The 26,177-nt window shown below is 36.6% G+C and overlaps 3 protein-coding genes across 3 annotated transcripts; 1 reads left to right on the plus strand and 2 right to left on the minus strand.

Moving 5' to 3' along the window:
* Positions 1–213: 213 nt before the first annotated feature.
* On the plus strand, positions 214–4,374 carry LOC116933219. The gene is made up of 2 exons (XM_045167046.1): positions 214–801; positions 844–4,374. The coding sequence occupies exons 1-2, from the start codon at positions 214–216 to the stop codon at positions 4,372–4,374; spliced, it is 4,119 nt and encodes a 1,372-aa protein (XP_045022981.1).
* A 9,755-nt stretch (positions 4,375–14,129) lies between these two features.
* LOC116934295 lies at positions 14,130–15,812 on the minus strand. The gene has a single exon (XM_045167051.1). The coding sequence runs from the start codon at positions 15,810–15,812 to the stop codon at positions 14,130–14,132; it is 1,683 nt and encodes a 560-aa protein (XP_045022986.1).
* Positions 15,813–15,835: 23 nt separating this feature from the next.
* LOC123466993 (vicilin-like seed storage protein At2g18540) lies at positions 15,836–17,381 on the minus strand. The gene is made up of 2 exons (XM_045167047.1): positions 16,207–17,381; positions 15,836–15,997 (listed from the first exon to the last, which is right to left on the minus strand). Exons 1-2 carry the CDS (start codon positions 17,379–17,381, stop codon positions 15,961–15,963), a joined length of 1,212 nt encoding a protein of 403 aa, XP_045022982.1. The 3' UTR covers positions 15,836–15,960.
* Between the last annotated feature and the right edge of the window lie 8,796 nt (positions 17,382–26,177).

Raw genomic sequence — 26,177 nt, forward strand, 5'->3', positions numbered from 1 at the left:
AGTTACCTTATGGTACAATCGAGTTGACGAGCAACGTTTTATTCCCTTCACAGCGTGTCGGAATTCAAGCTTTCTCTCCCTTTGACCGCCATCGTCAAACCGGGCCTCGTCAACACGCGACAACGGTGACGCTGTTGCCGCCATTCGCAGCTTTCCGCGGTAGTTACCCCACGCCTCCGCCAGGGGCGCCACGAGGCAACGAGATTATCGACTATGGCCAACGCAATAGCAGCAGCAGCCGCAGCAGCAGCCGCAGCAGCCCATCAAGCACCACCAGTCAATCCACCAAGGGCTTTTAAGCCTTACGGCTCACCACCACCGTTCGACCTGGAAGCTGAACGCGATTCCTTTCCGGTATGGGAAGAAAGATGGAACATCTTTTTGGCTCTGTCCACAATAGATGAAGTACTCGACGCTGCCGCACGCCCCGCCTACAAAACGAACCAACTGAAATCGTGCCTGTCAACCGCTACGTTGCAGGCCGTCCTATCAGCGGGGCTTACGTCAGCCCAACTGGCAGACCATCTTGAAATCATCAACCTTCTCCGCACCCGCTGCAACGCCGGTCGAAATCGGCACGTATGGCGACACCAGTTTGCGTTATGCTTCCAGCTGCCCAATCAATCAGCGGATAACTGGTTATGCAACCTTCGCGACATCAGCCGCAAATGCGACTTTGGATCAGACTGCTGTGCCCGCTGCGAACCAACTCGCATCTTGGGCCAACTGATTTCCGGCGTAGCAGACAACACAGTCCGCATCAAGCTATTAGAACTAGGTGACGCACTTACCCTCGATCAGGCGCTCACCATACTCTGATCGGCCGAAACATCCCGCCTGCAGGCCGCGTCACTTCAACAAAGCGACCACGCTATCAACGCTATCCGACGCTCCGCTTATAAATCCAGCAAGTCACCAACACGCGACGACAAACAGACACGCTTTGCATCGGACAACAAGTCTCGCGGCCGTACGTCAGCTCCATGCCGATATTGTGGCGGGCCCCGACGACACGGCACAACTCAGTGCCCGGCGTTCGGGAAAATCTGCGACAATTGCGGAAAAGACAATCACTTTGCATCGGTTTGTGAGAGCGAACCCAAGAAGGTGGGTAGCATTCACGTTCAACGAGTGGCAGCGATCACCGAGGAGGAGTCAGTGGCCATTAGCATCGCGGCCCATCCAAATGGGCCAACAGTGACCACCCGAGGGCTACCAGACACCGGATCTCAATTAGATGCCATCCCACACTCTCTCTACCGTATTTCATTCCCAGATATTCCACTCCGCCCAGGGGTTGCAGCTCGCACCGCCACGGGAAACGCTATCACTTGCGTCGGATCATTCGCCGCAACAGTCGATTGGCTAGCAGATGACGGGGTGTCCCGCCCGGTCGCCACCACCCTATACGTGCTGGAAGACCTACAACAGCCAGTACTCTGCTCAGAGACTCAGAGAAAACTAGGCATGCTCCACTCCAAATACCCGCACGCCCGCATCAACCACATAACTTCTAGACCCACGTTCCAGCCATCGGAGGCGCAGAAAGAAGCGGACCTGGCGTCACTCATGGCAGAAGCCCCACGCGTGTTTGATGGAGTCTGTCGGGTAATGGCTGGACCTCCTTGCCACTTTGTGTTGAAAGAAGGAGCAGTCCCCCTGAAAATTCGTGGCTCCCGCCCGATATCGGAACCACTCCGAATACCTTTTCGCGACGAACTGGCGAACCAACTCAAACAAGGAATAATCCGGAAAGTACGACCGGAAGAAGTTACGCCCTGGATACACAGGGTAGTCGTCGTCCCTAAGAAGCAGGGCGGCATTCGCTTCTGCCCCGACTATCGCCCGATCAACAAATTTCTCATTGGCTCGAAGTTCGACAACCCGACGCCTTTCCAATCGGTGCGTTCCATCCCCCAAGGAATGAATTTTTTTACGGTGGTGGATGCACTAAAGAGCTATCATCAATGCGCGCTCGACGAGGAATCCATGGCGCTCACCACGTTCTCCACGCCGGAGGGCCTCTACCAGTACACACGCCTTCCCATGGGAATATGCCACGCCGGCGATGATTACGGTCGCCGATTTTCCGACATTTTCGGACATATCCCCAACACCGCCCGCTGCATGGAAGACCTGGTAATATATTCGCGCACCTATGAAGAACACGTCGACCTGCTACGTATCCTTTTTAAAACGGCCAACGACAACAATGTATCATTCAACAAGAGAAAAACGGTCTACGCCAAAACAACAGCTATCTTCGCTGGCTACGAAATCTCAGCGAACGGATTCCGGCCCAACCCGGAACTTACACGAGCCATCCGGGAATTCCCCCGGCCGTCCAACGTCACAGACCTGCGTTCGTTTTACGGCCTTTGCCAACAAGTGGGGAATTTCAGCGACAAGATCGCGGCAGCTTTGGCCCCGTTATCTCCACTTTTAAAGAAGAATATTGCCTGGGAGTGGTCCGCCGATCATGAACAAGCATTCGGCGCCGCCCGCAGTACACTAGCCATCGTTCCAGACCTCGCCTTTTACGACCCGGGCCATCCAACATCCTTAGCAGTCGACGCATCTCTGTTAAACGGCCTTGAATTTATCTTAAAGCAACAAAACGAGTCTGGTACGTGGCACGTCGTGCAAGCTGGCTCCAGATTCCTCCGTCCGCCTGAAACGAGATACGCCATGATAGAGCTGGAATGCCTGGCCACATCTTGGGGCATGAAACAAAGCCGCCAATTCATAGAAGGTCTCCCCAATTTCGACTTGGTTACAGATCACCGCCCCCTAGTGCCGATCCTCAACGACTACGCTTTAGACAAGCTCGACAACCCGCGGCTCCTTCGACTACGTCTTCAGATGGCGCGATACAATTTTACCGCTCGGTGGGTGCCGGGAAACTGCAATATCGAGGCCGACGCTCTCTCGCGTTCACCAATTTCTCCAGGCACACCTGCGGACGAGCTTGGGGAGGGACCCCAAACATTCACGGCCAGGATCGCCATGATCGGGGCCATCGCCGAATCTCCCGCCACAAACATCGACATTACGCTTGAAAAAGTGAAACTAGCAGCCACAGCAGATCCAGTATTAGTGGCGCTGCGCACCACCATACGGGAAGGTTTTCCAAACGAAAAGAGCAATCTGCCTCTCGCCCTTCGCCCGTACTGGGACGCTCGCCACCAACTCGCCATAGACGACGCCGATGACATGCTCGTTTATGGCGCACGCATCGTCCTTCCACGATCCATGGTGAAAGAAACGATCCAGACACTTGTCGGCATGCACCAGGGCGCCTCAAAGATGCGCCAACGAGCCAGGCTATCGCTCTACTGGCCCCATATGGACGTCGATATTGCCCACGCTGCAGCCTCATGCGAAGAATGCGTAAGCCAACTTCCTTCTTTACCGGCGGAATCCCTGCAACACCACGAACCAGCGACTCGGCCGTTTGAATTTCTTCACGCGGATCTCGGCGAGGTAGAAGGCCGGCACTTCCTGGTCATAGTCGACCAGTTCAGTGGTTGGCCGGCCGTCATCATGTTCGCAGACAAAAACACACTCGCCCGGCGTCTCATCAACGCGTTCCGTACATTCTTTACGGACACCGGGGGAGCCCCAGTAAAGATTTATGCTGACAACAGCCCATTTGGAGCAGCCGAACTCCAATCTTTCCTGCGAGACTGGGGCGTATCATTCGGATCTTCCTCCCCCCACTATCACCAATCCAACGGCTGGGCGGAAGCGGCCATAAAATCTATGAAAAAGCTCGTCATCGGCTCCAGAACCGGGGGCCAACCGGATCCGGACAAGCTGGCAAAGGCCATTTTGCTATTCCGAAACGCCCCGCGTTATGGTGGGGCCTCCCCGGCCCAGCTAGTGTTCAACCGGCCCATCCGTGACAGCTTGCCCGCCCACCGACGATCCTTCGCCCCCGAGTGGCAGAGAGCAGCCGACGTTCTGGATCAGCGGATGCATCGCGCATTGGCGCTAACAACATCCCGTTATAACGCCACCGCTCATCATTTAGCCGCGTTCCCGCTTGGCGCTCATGTGCTCGTGCAGCATCACGCGACAAAGCGATGGGACACCCCCGCCGTCGTCGTAGAGGTAGGCGACAACCGCGACTACATCGTCAAAACGGAATCAGGACGCCTATACCGCCGAAACCGCCGCCTACTCCGCCAACGCATGGTGGTCATGCCGGGAACCGCGGTACCGACGAACGTCCCAGCCCAAATCGCCCCAGCTCCAGCCCCGGAGCCAGACATCGAGCAGCACCAGAGACAACAACGTTGGCCCAGGAACTACGGCCCGGCAACTCGACGTTCAGCCAGAACACACAGCGCCCCGCTTCGCTACCCGGTCTAGCGCCGGAACATGCGAGCCGCAACACGGGTTTTTCTTTTTCTTTTAACACCCTCCCGCTCCGTTTTTCGTTTTTTTTTGTCCCCCTTCGTCTCAACAAACCAGCATTCTCATTTCGGCTCTTTTTATTATTCATGCCCCCCGCCTCAAACCTATTATGGCTACCAGGCCATGTATGTATCCAAACGCTATGTGTCCCTCAAACCATTCTCATCCGTTTCCCTCGCCAATTGAAAACAAAAAAAAAAAAAAAAAAAAAATTAACAAACAAACAAACACGGAAAGAAAGGGCATGTATTGACTCCGCAGACGACGAGTCAAGCAGACGACGCTGAGAGGAGCAAGTGAGTCAGTCTTGGCTAGCTAGCCTATTCATCACGTTGTGCTCTCGTCCCCTCCCGTCTCGAGTTAAGGTAATACACTGTTTACCCCCATTACGTTGGTCTAAACATATACTGCATCAAATATACTTGTATTCAATGTGAATACACTGTTATACCATGAGTTTTTACTTCTATATGTAAACAGCATCAAATTTACTTGTATTCAATGTGAATACACTGTTATACCATGAGTTTTTACTTCTATATGTAAACAGCATCAGATATTCTTGTATTCAATGTGAATAGACTGTTATACCATGAGTTTCTACTTCTATAAGTAAACAGGATCAAATATACTTGTATTCAATGTGAATACACTGTTATACCACGAGTTTTTACTTCTATATGTAAACAGCAACAAATATACTTGTATTCAATGTAAATACACTGTTATACCATGAGTTTTTACTTCTATATGTAAACAGCATCAAATATACTTGTATTCAATGTGAATACACTGTTATACCATGAGTTTCTACTTCTATAAGTAAACAGGATCAAATATACTTGTATTCAATGTGAATACACTGTTATACCATGAGTTTTTACTTCTATATGTAAACAGTATCAAATATACTTGTATTCAATGTGAATACACTGTTATACCATGAGTTTTTACTTCTATATGTAAACAGCATCAAATATACTTGTATTCAATGTGAATACACTGTTATACCATGAGTTTTTACTTCTATATGTAAACAGCATCAAATATACTTGTATTCAATGTGAATACACTGTTATACCATGAGTTTCTACTTCTATAAGTAAACAGGATCAAATATACTTGTATTCAATGTGAATACACTGTAATACCATGAGTTTTTACTTCTATATGTAAACAGCATCAAATATACTTGTATTCAATGTGAATACACTGTTATACAATGAGTTTTTACTTCTATATGTAAACAGCATCAAATATACTTGGGTTCAATGTGAGAACACTGTTATACCATGAGTTTTTACTTCTATATGTAAACAGCATCAAATATACTTGTATTCAATGTGAATACACTGTTATACCATGAGTTTTTACTTCTATATGTAAACAGCATCAAATTTACTTGTATTCAATGTGAATACACTGTTATACCATGAGTTTTTACTTCTATATGTAAACAGCATCAGATATTCTTGTATTCAATGTGAATAGACTGTTATACCATGAGTTTCTACTTCTATAACTAAACAGGATCAAATATACTTGTATTCAATGTGAATACACTGTTATACCACGAGTTTTTACTTCTATATGTAAACAGCAACAAATATACTTGTATTCAATGTAAATACACTGTTATACCATGAGTTTTTACTTCTATATGTAAACAGCATCAAATATACTTGTATTCAATGTGAATACACTGTTATACCATGAGTTTCTACTTCTATAAGTAAACAGGATCAAATATACTTGTATTCAATGTGAATACACTGTTATACCATGAGTTTTTACTTCTATATGTAAACAGCATCAAATATACTTGTATTCAATGTGAATACACTGTTATACCATGAGTTTTTACTTCTATATGTAAACAGCATCAAATATACTTGTATTCAATGTGAATACACTGTTATACCATGAGTTTTTACTTCTATATGTAAACAGCATCAAATATACTTGTATTCAATGTGAATACACTGTTATACCATGAGTTTCTACTTCTATAAGTAAACAGGATCAAATATACTTGTATTCAATGTGAATACACTGTAATACCATGAGTTTTTACTTCTATATGTAAACAGCATCAAATATACTTGTATTCAATGTGAATACACTGTTATATAATGAGTTTTTACTTTTATATGTAAACAGCATCAAATATACTTGGGTTCAATGTGAGAACACTGTTATACCATGAGTTTTTACTTCTATATATAAACAGCATCAAATATACTTGTATTCAATGTGAATACACTGTTATACCATGAGTTTTTACTTCTATATATTTAAACAACATCAAATATAGTTGTATTCAATGTGAATACACTGTTATACCATGAGTTTTTACTTCTATATGTAAACAGCATCAAATATACTTGTATTCAATGTGAATACACTGTTATACCATGAGTTTTTACTTCTATATGTATACTGCATCAAATATACTTGTATTCAATGTGAATACACTGTTATACCATGAGTTTTAACTTCTATATGTATACTGCATCAAATATACTTGTATTCAATGTGAATACACTGTTATACCATGATTTTTTACTTCTATATGTATTCTGCATCAAATATACTTGTATTCAATGTGGATACACTGTTATACCATGAGTTTTTACTTCTATATGTAAACAGCATCAAATATACTTGTATTCAATGTGAATACACTGTTATACCATGAGTTTTTACTTCTATATGTAAACAGGATCAAATATACTTGTATTCAATGTGAATACACTGGTATACCATGAGTTTTTACTTCTATATGTATACTGCATCAAATATACTTGTATCCAATGTGAATACACTGTTATACAATGAGTTTTTACTTCTATATGTAAACAGCATCAGATATTCTTGTATTCAATGTGAATAGACTGTTATACCATGAGTTTCTACTTCTATAAATAAACAGGATCAAATATACTTGTATTCAATGTGAATACACTGTTATACCACGAGTTTTTACTTCTATATGTAAACAGCAACAAATATACTTGTATTCAATGTAAATACACTGTTATACCATGAGTTTTTACTTCTATATGTAAACAGCATCAAATATACTTGTATTCAATGTGAATACACTGTTATACCATGAGTTTCTACTTCTATAAGTAAACAGGATCAAATATACTTGTATTCAATGTGAATACACTGTTATACCATGAGTTTTTACTTCTATATGTAAACAGCATCAAATATACTTATATTCAATGTGAATACACTGTTATACCATGAGTTTTTACTTCTATATATTTAAACAACATCAAATATAGTTGTATTCAATGTGAATACACTGTTATACCATGAGTTTTTACTTCTATATGTAAACAGCATCAAATATACTTGTATTCAATGTGAATACACTGTTATACCATGAGTTTTTACTTCTATATGTATACTGCATCAAATATACTTGTATTCAATGTGAATACACTGTTATACCATGAGTTTTAACTTCTATATGTATACTGCATCAAATATACTTGTATTCAATGTGAATACACTGTTATACCATGATTTTTTACTTCTATATGTATTCTGCATCAAATATACTTGTATTCAATGTGGATACACTGTTATACCATGAGTTTTTACTTCTATATGTAAACAGCATCAAATATACTTGTATTCAATGTGAATACACTGTTATACCATGAGTTTTTACTTCTATATGTAAACAGGATCAAATATACTTGTATTCAATGTGAATACACTGGTATACCATGAGTTTTTACTTCTATATGTATACTGCATCAAATATACTTGTATCCAATGTGAATACACTGTTATACAATGAGTTTTTACTTCTATATGTAAACAGCATCAGATATTCTTGTATTCAATGTGAATAGACTGTTATACCATGAGTTTCTACTTCTATAAATAAACAGGATCAAATATACTTGTATTCAATGTGAATACACTGTTATACCACGAGTTTTTACTTCTATATGTAAACAGCAACAAATATACTTGTATTCAATGTAAATACACTGTTATACCATGAGTTTTTACTTCTATATGTAAACAGCATCAAATATACTTGTATTCAATGTGAATACACTGTTATACCATGAGTTTCTACTTCTATAAGTAAACAGCATCAAATATACTTGTATTCAATGTGAATACACTGTTATACCATGAGTTTTTACTTCTATATGTAAACAGCATCAAATATACTTATATTTCAATGTGAATACACTGTTATACCATGAGTTTTTACTTCTATATGTAAACAGCATCAAATATACTTGTATTCAATGTGAATACACTGTTATACCATGAGTTTTTACTTCTATATGTAAACAGCATCAAATATACTTGTATTCAATGTGAATACACTGTTATACCATGAGTTTTTACTTCTATAAGTAAACAGGATCAAATATACTTGTATTCAATGTGAATACACTGTAATACCATGAGTTTTTACTTCTATATGTAAACAGCATCAAATATACTTGTATTCAATGTGAATACACTGTTATACAATGAGTTTTTACTTCTATATGTAAACAGCATCAAATATACTTGGGTTCAATGTGAGAACACTGTTATACCATGAGTTTTTACTTCTATATGTAAACAGCATCAAATATACTTGTATTCAATGTGAATACACTGTTATACCATGAGTTTTTACTTCTATATATTTAAACAACATCAAATATAGTTGTATTCAATGTGAATACACTGTTATACCATGAGTTTTTACTTCTATATGTAAACAGCATCAAATATACTTGTATTCAATGTGAATACACTGTTATACCATGAGTTTTTACTTCTATATGTATACTGCATCAAATATACTTGTATTCAATGTGAATACACTGTTATACCATGAGTTTTAACTTCTATATGTATACTGCATCAAATATACTTGTATTCAATGTGAATACACTGTTATACCATGATTTTTTACTTCTATATGTATTCTGCATCAAATATACTTGTATTCAATGTGGATACACTGTTATACCATGAGTTTTTACTTCTATATGTAAACAGCATCAAATATACTTGTATTCAATGTGAATACACTGTTATACCATGAGTTTTTACTTCTATATGTAAACAGGATCAAATATACTTGTATTCAATGTGAATACACTGTTATACCATGAGTTTTTACTTCTATATGTAAACAGCATCAAATGTACTTGTATTCAATGTGAATACACTGTTATACCATGAGTTTTTACTTCTATATGTAAACACGATCAAATATACTTGTATTCAATGTGAATACACTGTTATACCATGAGTTTTTACTTCTATATGTAAACAGTGAATACACCGTTATACCATGAGTTTTTACTTCTATATGTATACTGCATCAAATATACTTGTATTTAATGTGAATACACTGTTATACCATGAGTTTTTACTTCTAAATGTATACTGCATCAAATATACCTGTATTCAATGTGAATACACTGTTATACCATGAGTTTTTACTTCTATATATTTAAACAACATCAAATATAGTTGTATTCAATGTGAATACACTGTTATACCATGAGTTTTTACTTCTATATGTAAACAGCATCAAATTTACTTGTATTCAATGTGAATACACTGTTATACCATGAGTTTTTACTTCTATATGTAAACAGCATCAACTATACTTGTATTCAATGTGAATACACTGTTATACCATGAGTTTCTACTTCTATAAGTAAACAGGATCATATATACTTGTATTCAATATGAATACACTGTTATACCATGAGTTTTTACTTCTATATGTAAACAGGATCAAATATACTTGTATTCAATGTGAATACACTGTTATACCATGAGTTTTTACTTCTATATGTAAACAGCATCAAATATACTTGTATTCAATGTGAATACACTGTTATACCATGAGTTTTTACTTCTGTATGTATACTGCATCAAATATACTTGTATTCAATGTGAATACACTGTTATACCATGAGATTTACTTCTATATGTATACTGCATCAAATATACTTGTATTCAATGTGAATACACTGTTATACCATGAGTTTTTACTTCTATATGTAAACAGCATCAAATATACTTGTATTCAATGTGAATACACTGATATACCATGAGTTTTTACTTCTATATGTAAACAGAATCAAATATACTTGTATTCAATGTGAATAAACTGTTATACCTTGAGTTTTTACTTCTATATGTATACTGCATCAAATATAGTTGTATTCAATGTGAATACACTGTTATACAATGAGTTTTTACTTCTATATGTAAACAGGATCAAATATACTTGGGTTCAATGTGAATACACTGTTATACCAAGAGTTTTTACTTCTATATATAAACAGCATCAAATATGCTTGTATTCAATGTGAATACACTGTTATACCATGAGTTTTTACTTCTATATGTATTCTGCATCAAATATACTTGTATTCAATGTGAATACACTGTTATACCATGAAATTTACATCTATATGTATACTGCATCAAATATAGTTGTATTCAATGTGAATACACTGTTATACCATGAGTTTTTACTTCTATATGTAAACAGCATCAAATATACTTGTATTCAATGTGAATACACTGTTATACCATGAGTTTTTACTTCTATATGTTAACAGTGAATACACCGTTATACCAAGAGTTTTTACTTCTATATGTATACTGCATCAAATATACTTGTATTTAATGTTAATGCACTGTTATACCATGAGTTTTTACTTCTATATGTATACTGCATCAAATATACTTTTATTCAATGTGAATACACTGTTATACCATGAGTTTTTACTTCTATATGTATACTGCATCAAATATACTTGTATTCAATGTGAATACACTGTTATACCATGAGATTTACTTCTATATGTATACTGCATCAAATTTAGTTGTATTCAATGTGAATACACTGTTATACCATGAGTTTTTACTTCTATATGTAAACAGCATCAAATATACTTGTATTCAATGTGAATACACTGTTATACCATGAGTTTTTACTTCTATATGTAAACAGCATCAAATATACTTGTATTCAATGTGAATACACTGTTATACCATGAGTTTCTACTTCTATAAGTAAACAGGATCAAATATACTTGTATTCAATGTGAATACACTGTTATACCACGAGTTTTTACTTCTAAATGTAAACAGCAACAAATATACTTGTATTCAATGTAAATACACTGTTATACCATGAGTTTTTACTTCTATAGGTAAACAGCATCAAATATACTTGTATTCAATGTGAATACACTGTTATACCATGAGTTTTTACTTCTATATGTAAACAGCATCAAATGTACTTGTATTCAATGTGAATACACTGTTATACCATGAGTTTTTACTTCTATATGTAAACACGATCAAATATACTTGTATTCAATGTGAATACACTGTTATACCATGAGTTTTTACTTCTATATGTAAACAGTGAATACACCGTTATACCATGAGTTTTTACTTCTATATGTATACTGCATCAAATATACTTGTATTTAATGTGAATACACTGTTATACCATGAGTTTTTACTTCTAAATGTATACTGCATCAAATATACCTGTATTCAATGTGAATACACTGTTATACCATGAGTTTTTACTTCTATATATTTAAACAACATCAAATATAGTTGTATTCAATGTGAATACACTGTTATACCATGAGTTTTTACTTCTATATGTAAACAGCATCAAATTTACTTGTATTCAATGTGAATACACTGTTATACCATGAGTTTTTACTTCTATATGTAAACAGCATCAACTATACTTGTATTCAATGTGAATACACTGTTATACCATGAGTTTCTACTTCTATAAGTAAACAGGATCATATATACTTGTATTCAATATGAATACACTGTTATACCATGAGTTTTTACTTCTATATGTAAACAGGATCAAATATACTTGTATTCAATGTGAATACACTGTTATACCATGAGTTTTTACTTCTATATGTAAACAGCATCAAATATACTTGTATTCAATGTGAATACACTGTTATACCATGAGTTTTCACTTCTGTATGTATACTGCATCAAATATACTTGTATTCAATGTGAATACACTGTTATACCATGAGTTTTACTTCTATATGTATACTGCATCAAATATACTTGTATTCAATGTGAATACACTGTTATACCATGAGTTTTTACTTCTATATGTAAACAGCATCAAATATACTTGTATTCAATGTGAATACACTGTTATACCATGAGTTTTTACTTCTATATGTAAACAGAATCAAATATACTTGTATTCAATGTGAATACACTGTTATACCTTGAGTTTTTACTTCTATATGTATACTGCATCAAATATACTTGTATTCAATGTGAATACACTGTTATACAATGAGTTTTTACTTCTATATGTAAACAGGATCAAATATACTTGGGTTCAATGTGAATACACTGTTATACCAAGAGTTTTTACTTCTATATATAAACAGCATCAAATATGCTTGTATTCAATGTGAATACACTGTTATACCATGAGTTTTTACTTCTATATGTATTCTGCATCAAATATACTTGTATTCAATGTGAATACACTGTTATACCATGAAATTTACATCTATATGTATACTGCATCAAATATAGTTGTATTCAATGTGAATACACTGTTATACCATGAGTTTTTACTTCTATATGTAAACAGCATCAAATATACTTGTATTCAATGTGAATACACTGTTATACCATGAGTTTTTACTTCTATATGTTAACAGTGAATACACCGTTATACCAAGAGTTTTTACTTCTATATGTTCAGGTTGCCCATCATCATTCAGGTTGCCCATCGGGATGGCCGAGCCATCCCTCGAGCAACCAATAATTGCACTCAAACGTTCCGTTCCCCTTAATGGTGATTTTAAAGCTGTACGCTGCTGTCGTTATCTTGAAAAGCGATTTCAGATGGGGCAATGGGTCTATGATAAAATCTAGCGAAGGTAGATTCTCTTGACCACTGGACAGCCGTAAGAACGGATTCAATTGGCACGCCTGAAGCGACTGCCCTTGAGGCCGCTGCACCTCTCGTTGAATGTGCAGAGAAGGTTTGTGTGTCCACTCCGGCCCTCTCCATGTAAGATTTAATCCACCTCGCTACTGTAGATGCCGAGACCGGGCGATATGGGGCGATGTTGCTAATCAATAGCCTGTCTACGTTGCCGGCCGGTCTGATGGGGTCTGTGACGTAAATGTAAAACCCTAGGCAGTCTACCGGGCAAACTATTTTGTCCGGGCATCGAGGGATCTTGATTGAGGAAAGCGGGCCTTGGTGCTGGGTCTTTCTTGGCTTCGACAAAAAAAGAGTTGCGGCTCCATCGTCGAATCGAACGGAGCTCCTCTCGATTGCCGCGATTTCGGATACGCGCAGCAGGGAAGTAAGCGCTATTAACGTGGTCAGTTTGGCCGACATCCTATTGAGGCGGAGTGATTCGTTCTCACCATCCGCCTTGGCGAAATCTAACACGACATTAGGGTCCCATGTAAAGCTATATTTAGGTTTAGGAGGGTTTAAATTATAGGTGGCTCTTAATAATTTGACTACTAGCGGATGTGAACCTACTTGGAAGTGGTCGATTGGCCCTAAGGTCATCGACAGCATTGATCTGTGAAGATTATTGTCTGTGTTGATTAACTGTATGACTTACCCATCTCAAAAAGATGAGTCAGGTATGAGAGGACCGAGCTCAAAGTGCTAGACATGGGATTGGTATGCTGTTCAGCACACCAATCTGACCAAGAGTGCCAGGCGGCCTGGTATGCAGTATTCGTGGCTGGACGGCTTCCTGCCAGCAAAAGGTCGACCACTTTTGACGGAAGGCCTTGGTCTGACAGGCTTGTCCTGATAACATCCAGGCGGATAGAAGAAGCTGACTTTTCTCTACCAGTGGATGGTAGTCGCCCTGGGCTGAAAGCAAAATATCAGATTTGGGCGGGAGGATGCGCGGGGTATCGCACGCTAATTCCAGCAGCGACGGGAACCAAATTTGGCTGGGCCATACTGGGCAGATGAGAAGCAGTCTTGCTTCTTCCGCTTTCACTTTGGCCAGGCAACGGGAGATCATAGAGAAGGGGGGAAAGGCGTAAGCTTTAAACTCTCCCCAGTTCTTCGAAAAAGCATTGACTGCCCATGCTCCCGGTTGAGGCCGCCAAGAAATGAAGCGGTCATGATGGTGGTTCCAACTTGCCGAAAACAAGTCGACGTCTGTCGCCCATATGTTATCGATCGCCTGGAAGGATCGACGGCAAAGCATCCAGTCGCTACTGTCTGACGCCGCTCTCGACTCTTCGTCCGCCTCGACATTAAGTTTCCCCGGAAGAAAAAATGCTTCGAGCGAAATGCTGCGTTCCTCACAGAATGAGTTGAGCAGATTAGCCAGAATCGATAGACCAATCGATCTTGTGCCGCCCCCCTTGTTGATATAGCAAACGGCCGTGCTATTATCAAGGTAGAGTTTGATTGCGATTTTCGATGAACTGCCGGCGAATGACTTGACTGCGTGAAAAGCAGCCAAGATTTCGAGCTCGTTAATGTGGCGATTTCTATCTGCTGCGGTCCACGGACCTCTGGTTCTAACGTCGTCGCAAACAGCGCCCCACCCTGACAGTGATGCGTCTGAATAGATTTTTAAATGAAGGGAGCGTGGGAAAAAAGGTTTTCCGTTTACAATTTGCAAGTTGTTAATCCACCAATCCAAGTTGCTCCGCGCTTCCGCCGGGAGTATAATTCTTTTTGACAAATCACGGTCCCATTTGTGCAATTGTTGTATATGGAAATCCTGAATTTGTCTGTAGTGCATCTGCGCAAAAGGAATGGAATGGATGGCCCACGCGAAGTTGCCTAAAATTTTAGAGATATCCCTTAAAGTGATATCTTTACTTCCGAGCGCCTTTTTGCAGAGTTTCAAAACCTGGTCCATTTTTTCCTGGGGGAGCGCGAAGGAAAGTTTGGTGGAATCTACCACTACACCTAGATAGTCTATGCGTTGGACTGGCTGCTTGATTGATTTTGCTTCGTTAATAACGAAACCAAGTGAGGTCAGCGTTTCCGCCACCACTGCGCAGTGGTCTAACGCTTCCGAAAAGGAACGGCTCAGAATCAGGATGTCGTCAAGGTAGATGATTCGCCTGATTCCTTTTGATCTAAGATGGCCCATGACTACCTTCATAACCTTAGTGAATACCCTCGGTGCGGCCGACAGTCCGAATGGGAGGCAAGTAAATTGAAATTTTTTATCCCCCCAACAAAAACGGAGAAATTTTTTGTGCTCTTTTAGCACCGGGATGAACAAATAGGCGTCTTTAAGGTCTATTTTGGTCATAAAGTCTCCCGGTTCTAAAAGTTGCTTGACTGCGTCGAGGCCTTCCATTTTAAAATGGAAGTATGCGACGAAGTTGTTGAGCGCTTTTAAGTTAACAATGGGCCTATAGCCCCCCGCTTTTTTTGGTATTACAAAAAGGGCACTAAAAAATCCGTCCGAATCGGATGTCTCCTCAATGGCCTTTTTTTCTAATAAGCTAACCACTTCCTCGTCGCAAACCTTTCCCATTTCCTCTGACATACGAATCATCGGTGGGGGAAAGGGTTGAAAAGGGACGGACAAAAAATCAATTCGAAGGCCATTTGAAATGGTCGAAAGAACCCACGGGTCCGACGACAAACGCCCCCAGTTTGTCTGAAAAAAGCGTAGTCTTCCCCTGCAAAACGAGGCTGGAGGGGGATGGGGTATGCTAACAATTAAATCATTTTGAGTGGTTACATACCTTCTCCCACGTCCGCCGCCTCGATCGTTGTCGAATGGAAATTGCCCTCTGCCTCCTCTGCCGGATTTCGATCGTGTTACCGGTCCTGCAGCTGTTTTGGGGGCTGGGCCTGGTGGACCACGACGGCTTAGTTTTTCGTCTTGGTCCGCTTCTTTCAACATGGCTTCGAGGAAGCGTTTGCCAAACAGTGACGAAACTGTTTGCTTGCTTGAAAAGGATTTGGGGTCCTCCAGCAAGTAGTCAGAGCGAGGGTCGGTATGGTTGAGGATGTTCCGGCGTCTTCTACGGTTGATGTCGTAGGACGCTGCGGCTGTTAGCTCCAGCGCCACTTTAACGTTTTCGGACACCTCTTCCATGTCCAGCGGGCGACCCTGCTTCGTCAGCTGGTGGAGATAGACAAGCGGTCCTGCTATGTCCAGCACTTTAAGCTGTACCGAAAGCCACGTTTTCTCTGCCGCCTCGGCTGGTTTGTGGGCGGCGGACTCTTTTAGTCGCCTGGTCATCCAGTCGTCCAGACGTGGAGGAGCCAGGCTGAATTCTTTCTTCTCGAATTCAATCGGGTATTTGTCTGCAAAACCCTTCAGTTCGGCTGGCGTGACGCTCTTGTTAAGCCAGTCGGCGAGGTTTCTCGAATCTTCTTTCGAGACCAGGACTTTTCTTGGATGCTGAGATCTTTCCGATGTCCCGGCTGACGGCGGCGGCGACGGTGGAAGTGCATTTCTCGTGGCGGGAGGCGCCGGAACTACGGGCGTCTGGGACGGTCTGGAGCGGTGCGGGGACCTGGATCTGGGGCGTGCATCGCGGTTGCGACGTTCTTCCCTCGACCGACGATCGGCCTCTTGCTCTCGTCGAAGGCGACCCTCGCGATCCCGCTGCTGGTGGCGTTCTTGCCTCTCCCGTCGACGTCGCTCCGTTTCTTCCTGCCTCTCCCTGTCACGTTGCTGCCTCTCAATTTCCCGTTGCTGCCGCATCCTCTCGATCTCTGCATAGGCTCGGCGTTCCGCCGACGACTCACTTGGCACTGACACTTCATCATCTTGACTAACTTCACCAACTTGATCTACGTCAATTAAATCTACAAAATTATCAACGCGCGGGTCCAAGGACGGGACGGCAGACTGTGCTCTTCTACGCCTGCCGTTCCCGCCTCTGGCCTCGTTAGGATCAATTGACATCTTAACTATTCCGGAGCTGAAACAGGTCTGACGGTTCTGGGGCCTCCCATGACATAAGAAAAGAAAGTGCGCTATCGCGCTATCTATGAAATAGCTGACAAATACAGTGTCAACACCCTTAAGGGGAACGGAACGTTTGAGTGCAATACACTGTTATACCATGATTTTTTACTTCTATATGTATTCTGCATCAAATATACTTGTATTCAATGTGAATACACTGTTCTACCATGAGTTTTTACTTCTATATGTATACTGCATCAAATATACTTGAATTCAATGTGAATACACTGTTATACAATGAGTTTTTACTTCTATATGTAAACAGGATCAAATATACTTGGGTTCAATATGAATACACTGTTATACCAAGAGTTTTTACTTCTATATGTAAACAGAATCAAATATACTTGTATTCAATGTGAATACACTGTTATATCATGGGTTTTTACTTCTATATATTTAAACAACATCAAATATAGTTGTATTCAATGTGAATACACTGTTATACCATGAGTTTTTACTTCTATATGTAAACAGCATCAAATATACTTGTATTCAATGTGAATACACTGTTATACCATGAGTTTTCACTTCTATATGTAAACAGGATCAAATATACTTGTATTCAATGTGATTAAACAGTTATACCTTGAGTTTTTACTTCTATATGTATACTGCATCAAATATACTTGTATTCAATGTGAATACACTGTTATACAATGAGTTTTTACTTCTATATGTAAACAGGATCAAATATACTTGGGTTCAATGTGAATACACTGTTATACCAAGAGTTTTACTTCTATATGTAAACAGCATCAAATATACTTGTATTCAATGTGAATACACTGTTATACCATGAGTTTTTACTTCTATATATTTAAACAACATCAAATATAGTTGTATTCAATGTGAATACACTGTTATAGCATGAGTTTTTACTTCTATATGTAAACAGCATCAAATTTACTTGTATTCAATGTGAATACACTGTTATACCATGAGTTTTTACTTCTATATGTAAACAGCATCAAATATACTTGTATTCAATGTAAATACACTGTTATACCATGAGTTTTTACTTCTATATGTATACTGCATCAAATATACTTGTATTCAATGTGAATACACTGTTATACCATGAGTTTTTACTTCTATATGTATTCTGCATCAAATATACTTGTATTCAATGTGGATACACTGTTATAGCATGAGTTTTTACTTCTATATGTAAACAGCATCAAATATACTTGTATTCAATGTGAATACACTGTTATACCATGCGTTTTTACTTCTATATGTAAACAGGATCAAATGTACTTGTATTCAATGTGAATATACTGTTATGCCATGAGTTTTTACTTCTATATGTATTCTGGATCAAATATACTTGTATTTAATGTGAATACACTGTTATACCATGAGTTTTTACTTCTATATGTAAACAGCATCAAATTTACTTGTATTCAATGTCAATACACTGTTATACCATGAGTTTTTACTTCTATATGTAAACAGCATCAAATATACTTGTATTCAATGTGAATACACTGTTATACCATGAGTTTTCACTTCTGTATGTATACTGCATCAAATATACTTGTATTCAATGTGAATACACTGTTATACCATGAGTTTTTACTTCTATATGTATACTGCATCAAATATACTTGTATTTAATGTGAATACACTGTTATACCATGAGTTTTTACTTCTATATGTAAACAGCATCAAATATACTTGTATTCAATGTGAATACACTGTTATACCATGAGTTTTCACTTCTATATGTAAACAGGATCAAATATACTTGTATTCAATGTGAATAAACAGTTATACCTTGAGTTTTTACTTCTATATGTATACTGCATCAAATATACTTGTATTCAATGTGAATACACTGTTATACAATGAGTTTTTACTTCTATATGTAAACAGGATCAAATATACTTGGGTTCAATGTGAATACACTGTTATACCAAGAGTTTTACTTCTATATGTAAACAGCATCAAATATACTTGTATTCAATGTGAATACACTGTTATACCATGAGTTTTTACTTCTATATATTTAAACAACATCAAATATAGTTGTATTCAATGTGAATACACTGTTATAGCATGAGTTTTTACTTCTATATGTAAACAGCATCAAATTTACTTGTATTCAATGTAAATACACTGTTATACCATGAGTTTTTACTTCTATATGTAAACAGCATCAAATATACTTGTATTCAATGTAAATACACTGTTATACCATGAGTTTTTACTTCTATATGTATACTGCATCAAATATACTTGTATTCAATGTGAATACACTGTTATACCATGAGTTTTAACTTCTATATGTATAGTGCATCAAATATACTTGTATTCAATGTGAATACACTGTTATACCATGAGTTTTTACTTCTATATGTATTCTGCATCAAATATACTTGTATTCAATGTGGATACACTGTTATAGCATGAGTTTTTACTTCTATATGTAAACAGCATCAAATATACTTGTATTCAATGTGAATACATTGTTATACCATGAGTTTTTACTTCTATATGTAAACAGGATCAAATGTACTTGTATTCAATGTGAATATACTGTTATGCCATGAGTTTTTACTTCTATATGTATTCTGGATCAAATATACTTGTATTCAATGTGAATACACTGTTATACCATGAGTTTTCACTTCTGTATGTATACTGCATCAAATATACTTGTATTCAATGTGAATACACTGTTATACCATGAGTTTTTACTTCTATATGTATACTGCATCAAATATACTTGTATTTAATGTGAATACACTGTTATACCATGAGTTTTTACTTCTATATGTAAACAGCATCAAATATACTTGTATTCAATGTGAATACACTGTTATACCATGAGTTTTCACTTCTATATGTAAACAGGATCAAATATACTTGTATTCAATGTGAATAAACAGTTATACCTTGAGTTTTTACTTCTATATGTATACTGCATCAAATATACTTGTATTCAATGTGAATACACTGTTATACAATGAGTTTTTACTTCTATATGTAAACAGGATCAAATATACTTGGGTTCAATGTGAATACACTGTTATACCAAGAGTTTTACTTCTATATGTAAACAGCATCAAATATACTTGTATTCAATGTGAATACACTGTTATACCATGAGTTTTTACCTCTATATATTTAAACAACATCAAATATAGTTGTATTCAATGTGAATACACTGTTATAGCATGAGTTTTTACTTCTATATGTAAACAGCATCAAATTTACTTGTATTCAATGTGAATACACTGTTATACCATGAGTTTTTACTTCTATATGTAAACAGCATCAAATATACTTGTATTCAATGTGAATACACTGTTATACCATGAGTTTTCACTTCTGTATGTATACTGCATCAAATATACTTGTATTCAATGTGAATACACTGTTATACCATGAGATTTACTTCTATATGTATACTGCATCAAATATACTTGTATTCAATGTGAATACACTGTTATACCATGAGTTTTTACTTCTATATGTAAACAGCATCAAATATACTTGTATTCAATGTGAATACACTGTTATACCATGAGTTTTTACTTCTATATGTAAACAGCATCAAATATACTTGTATTCAATGTGAATAAACTGTTATACCTTGAGTTTTTACTTCTATATGTAAACAGCATCAAATATACTTGTTTTCAATGTGAATACACTGTTATACCATGAATTTTTACTTCTATATATTTAAACAACATCAAATTTACTTGTATTCAATGTGAATACACTGTTATACCATGAGTTTTTACTTCTATATGTAAACAGCATCAAATATACTTGTATTCAATGTGAATACACTGTTATACCATGAGTTTTTACTTCTATATGTAAACAGCATCAAATTTACTTGTATTCAATGTGAATACACTGTTATACCATGAGTTTTTACTTCTATATGTAAACAGCATCAAATATACTTGTATTTAATGTGAATACACTGTTATACCATGAGTTTTTACTTCTATATGTAAACAGCGTCAAATATACTTGTATTCAATGTGAATACACTATTATACCATGAGTTTTTACTTCTATATGTAAACAGCATCAAATATACTTGTATTCAATGCGAATACACTGTTATACCATGAGTTTTTACTTCTATATATTTAAACAGCATCAAATATAGTTGTATTCAATGTGAATACACTGTTATACCATGAGTTTTTACTTCTATATGTAAACAGCATCAAGTATACTTGTATTCAATGTGAATACACTGTTATACCATGAGTTTTTACTTCTATATGTAAACAGCATCAAATATACTTGTATTTAATGTGAATACACTGTTATACCATGAGTTTTTACTTCTATATGTAAACAGCATCAAATATACTTGTATAAAATGTGAATACACTGTTATACCATGAGTTTCTACTTCTATATGTAAACAGGATCAAATATACTTGTATTCATTGTGAATACACTGTTATACCATGAGTTTTTACTTCTATATGTAAACAGCATCAAATATACTTGTATTCAATGTGAATACACTGTTATACCATGAGTTTTTACTTCTATATGTAAACAGCGTCAAATATACTTGTATTCAATGTGAATACACTGTTGTACCATGAGTTTTTACTTCTATATGAATACTGCATCAAATATACTTGTATTTAACGTGAATACACTGTTATACCATGAGTTTTAACTTCTATATGTATACTGCATCAAATATACTTGTATTCAATGTGAATAACCTGTTATACCATGATTTTTTACTTCTATATGTAATCTGCATCAAATATACTTGTATTCAATGTGGATACACTGTTATACCACGAGTTTTTACTTCTATATGTAAACAGTATCAAATATACTTGTATTCATTGTGAATACACTGTTATACCATGAGTTTTTACTTCTATATGTAATCAGCATCAAATATACTTGTATTCAATGTGAATACACTGTTATACCATGAGTTTTTACTTCTATATGTAAACACCATCAAATATACTTGTATTCAATGTGAATACACTGTTATACCATGAGTTTTTACTTCTATATGTAAACAGCATCAAATATACTTGTATAAAATGTGAATACACTGTTATACCATGAGTTTCTACTTCTATATGTAAACAGGATCAAATATACTTGTATTCATTGTGAATACACTGTTATACCATGAGTTTTTACTTCTATATGTAAACAGCATCAAATATACTTGTATTCAATGTGAATACACTGTTATACCATGAGTTTTTACTTCTATATGTGAACAGCGTCAAATATACTTGTATTCAATGTGAATACACTGTTGTACCATGAGTTTCTACTTCTATATGAATACTGCATCAAATATACTTGTATTTAACGTGAATACACTGTTATACCATGAGTTTTAACTTCTATATGTATACTGCATCAAATATACTTGTATTCAATGTGAATAACCTGTTATACCATGATTTTTTACTTCTATATGTATTCTGCATCAAATATACTTGTATTCAATGTGGATACACTGTTATACCATGAGTTTTTACTTCTATATGTAAACAGCATCAAATATACTTGTATTCAATGTGAATACACTGTTATACCATGAGTTTTTACTTCTATATGTAAACAGCGTCAAATATACTTGTATTCAATGTGAATACACTGTTGTACCATGAGTTTTTACTTCTATATGAATACTGCATCAAATATACTTGTATTTAACGTGAATACACTGTTATACCATGAGTTTTAACTTCTATATGTATACTGCATCAAATATACTTGTATTCAATGTGAATAACCTGTTATACCATGATTTTTTACTTCTATATGTATTCTGCATCAAATATACTTGTATTCAATGTGGATACACTGTTATACCACGAGTTTTTACTTCTATATGTAAACAGTATCAAATATACTTGTATTCATTGTGAATACACTGTTATACCATGAGTTTTTACTTCTATATGTAATCAGCATCAAATATACTTGTATTCAATGTGAATACACTGTTATACCATGAGTTTTTACTTCTATATGTAAACACCATCAAATATACTTGTATTCAATGTGAATACACTGTTATACCATGAGTTTTTACTTCTATATGTAAACAGCATCAAATATACTTGTATAAAATGTGAATACACTGTTATACCATGAGTTTCTACTTCTATATGTAAACAGGATCAAATATACTTGTATTCATTGTGAATACACTGTTATACCATGAGTTTTTACTTCTATATGTAAACAGCATCAAATATACTTGTATTCAATGTGAATACACTGTTATACCATGAGTTTTTACTTCTATATGTGAACAGCGTCAAATATACTTGTATTCAATGTGAATACACTGTTGTACCATGAGTTTCTACTTCTATATGAATACTGCATCAAATATACTTGTATTTAACGTGAATACACTGTTATACCATGAGTTTTAACTTCTATATGTATACTGCATCAAATATACTTGTATTCAATGTGAATAACCTGTTATACCATGATTTTTTACTTCTATATGTATTCTGCATCAAATATACTTGTATTCAATGTGGATACACTGTTATACCATGAGTTTTTACTTCTATATGTAAACAGTATCAAATATACTTGTATTCATTGTGAATACACTGTTATACCATGAGTTTTTACTTCTATATGTAATCAGCATCAAATATACTTGTATTCAATGTGAATACACTGTTATACCATGAGTTTTTACTTCTATATGTAAACACCATCAAATATACTTGTATTCAATGTGAATACACTGTTATACCATGAGTTTTTACTTCTATATGTAAACAGCATCAAATATACTTGTATTCAATGTGAATACACTGTTATACCATGAGTTTTTACTTTTATATGTAAACAGCATCAAATATACTTGTATTCAATGTGAATACCCTGTTATACCATGAGTTTTTACTTCTATATGTATACTGCATCAAATATACTTGTATTCAATGTGAATATACTGTTATACCATGAGTTTTTACTTCTATATGTATACTGCATCAAATATACTTGTATTCAATGTGAATACACTGTTATACCATGAGTTTTTACTTCTATATGTATACTGCATCAAATATACTTGTATTCAATGTGAATACACTGTTATACCATGAGTTTTTACTTCTATATGTATACTGAATCAAATATACTTGTATTCAATGTGAATACACTGTTTTACCATGAGTTTTTACTTCTATATGAATAGAAGCGGCGGTTCAAGCCCCGTATAAGACAAACTTTTTTCCTGTGTTTATGACATAAAATATATTAGTATCGATCACTAATAATATTTTTATAATAACATATGATTATGCGTTTTTATTTGAATGTTTTCATACGTGCTTGTTTGGTGTAATCATTACAATGACGGGTGAAAGAGTTTGACATCGTGATTGTTAGATAATTCTGTAAATTTTCTTCTTCGCCTGGGGGGGGGGAAGGGTTCGGGTGTCTAAGAAAAATACAACACACACTTTTTTCCAGACATTTATTCCTATCGCCAGAAGCATTACAGAGAGGTGTCTACACTTAAACTACCCAGCCTCCGCTTATGGTGGTTTTCCGCCAAATCCACCCTTCCTCTATTGAAAAAAAGTATACAGTTAATATTACCTACCCATAGATGGCTTTAAAAAAAAAAATCGGTGTTCACCTTTTTGTGCATCATACTGTACATTGAATCAAACGGTACATACCCTTTGTATCCAAAGGGTATGTACCGTTTTACATACCAGGTATATACAGATTGGGATTCAAAAAAAACTATTTGATTTTTAGGATATTCGGATGTAAATTGTATGCTACAATATTGGTGCACACGGTGCATTAAATGTGTATGTACTATTGATACCGAAATTGCTTTAGAAATAATAAATCCAAACGCTGATTAAATCCGGTTAAAAAACTTTATTGTTTAAGCACCGACATGTTATTGGTAAACACGTGAAACTAATAAAGTTAAACTAGGGGTTTCGGAACGGCACGGCACGCCGGCGTGCAAACTTGACATGGTTTGTTCTTGAACATTGAAGTATGTCTTGACTCTTGGTTTTGGATTTTAAATAATCCATGAGAAGGAGTAATTCTTGATTTAACAATGTTTAAATTGAATTTGAGAACGTGGGTAACCCGTGCGAAAAATATAGCTAGCCGTCCCCTCCACTTACTAGCGACAAGCGTGTAATTCTTAAGCATAATGAAAAACAGCTAGCTACAAGGAGAATCCTAACAATTTGAGGTTATCCCATAAAGAAACAAGGTAAAAACTAGGTTGCGGGTAGCTCGAAGAAAAAACTCTTACCGATTTTTACTCATCGAATGGTTGTTTATCGACACTGATGCATTAGCTTTCAGAAAACCACTATGTTGTGCGCATTGAACTACCTTGCACATTTTAGCTACAGAAAATAGTTGTTCGTGACTTGTATATGAACAACATATGTATAACTACCATGTTAATTACATAAAATGTTCTTGCTCTTTTCTTGTTCGTATTTTTTCCATAACCAATATTTAATTAATAACCATTCATAGAATTATTATTAACCGTGGTTTGAAGAATTAATATAACATAAAACCCATTCCCAAAATGAAGATATTGTAATTCAGATTTTTACTTTTTATTGTATTTAATGCTCGCATGTATACATAAGATTAAACATTCAGTATTAGCAAACAGGTTTAAGATCCAAATTAATCACTTTCAAAGTGATTTACCAATGCGGTAATTAGATAAGT

This window comes from Daphnia magna, unplaced genomic scaffold (genome assembly GCF_020631705.1).
Source record: "Daphnia magna isolate NIES unplaced genomic scaffold, ASM2063170v1.1 Dm_contigs131, whole genome shotgun sequence".
Lineage (NCBI taxonomy): Eukaryota > Metazoa > Arthropoda > Branchiopoda > Diplostraca > Daphniidae > Daphnia > Daphnia magna.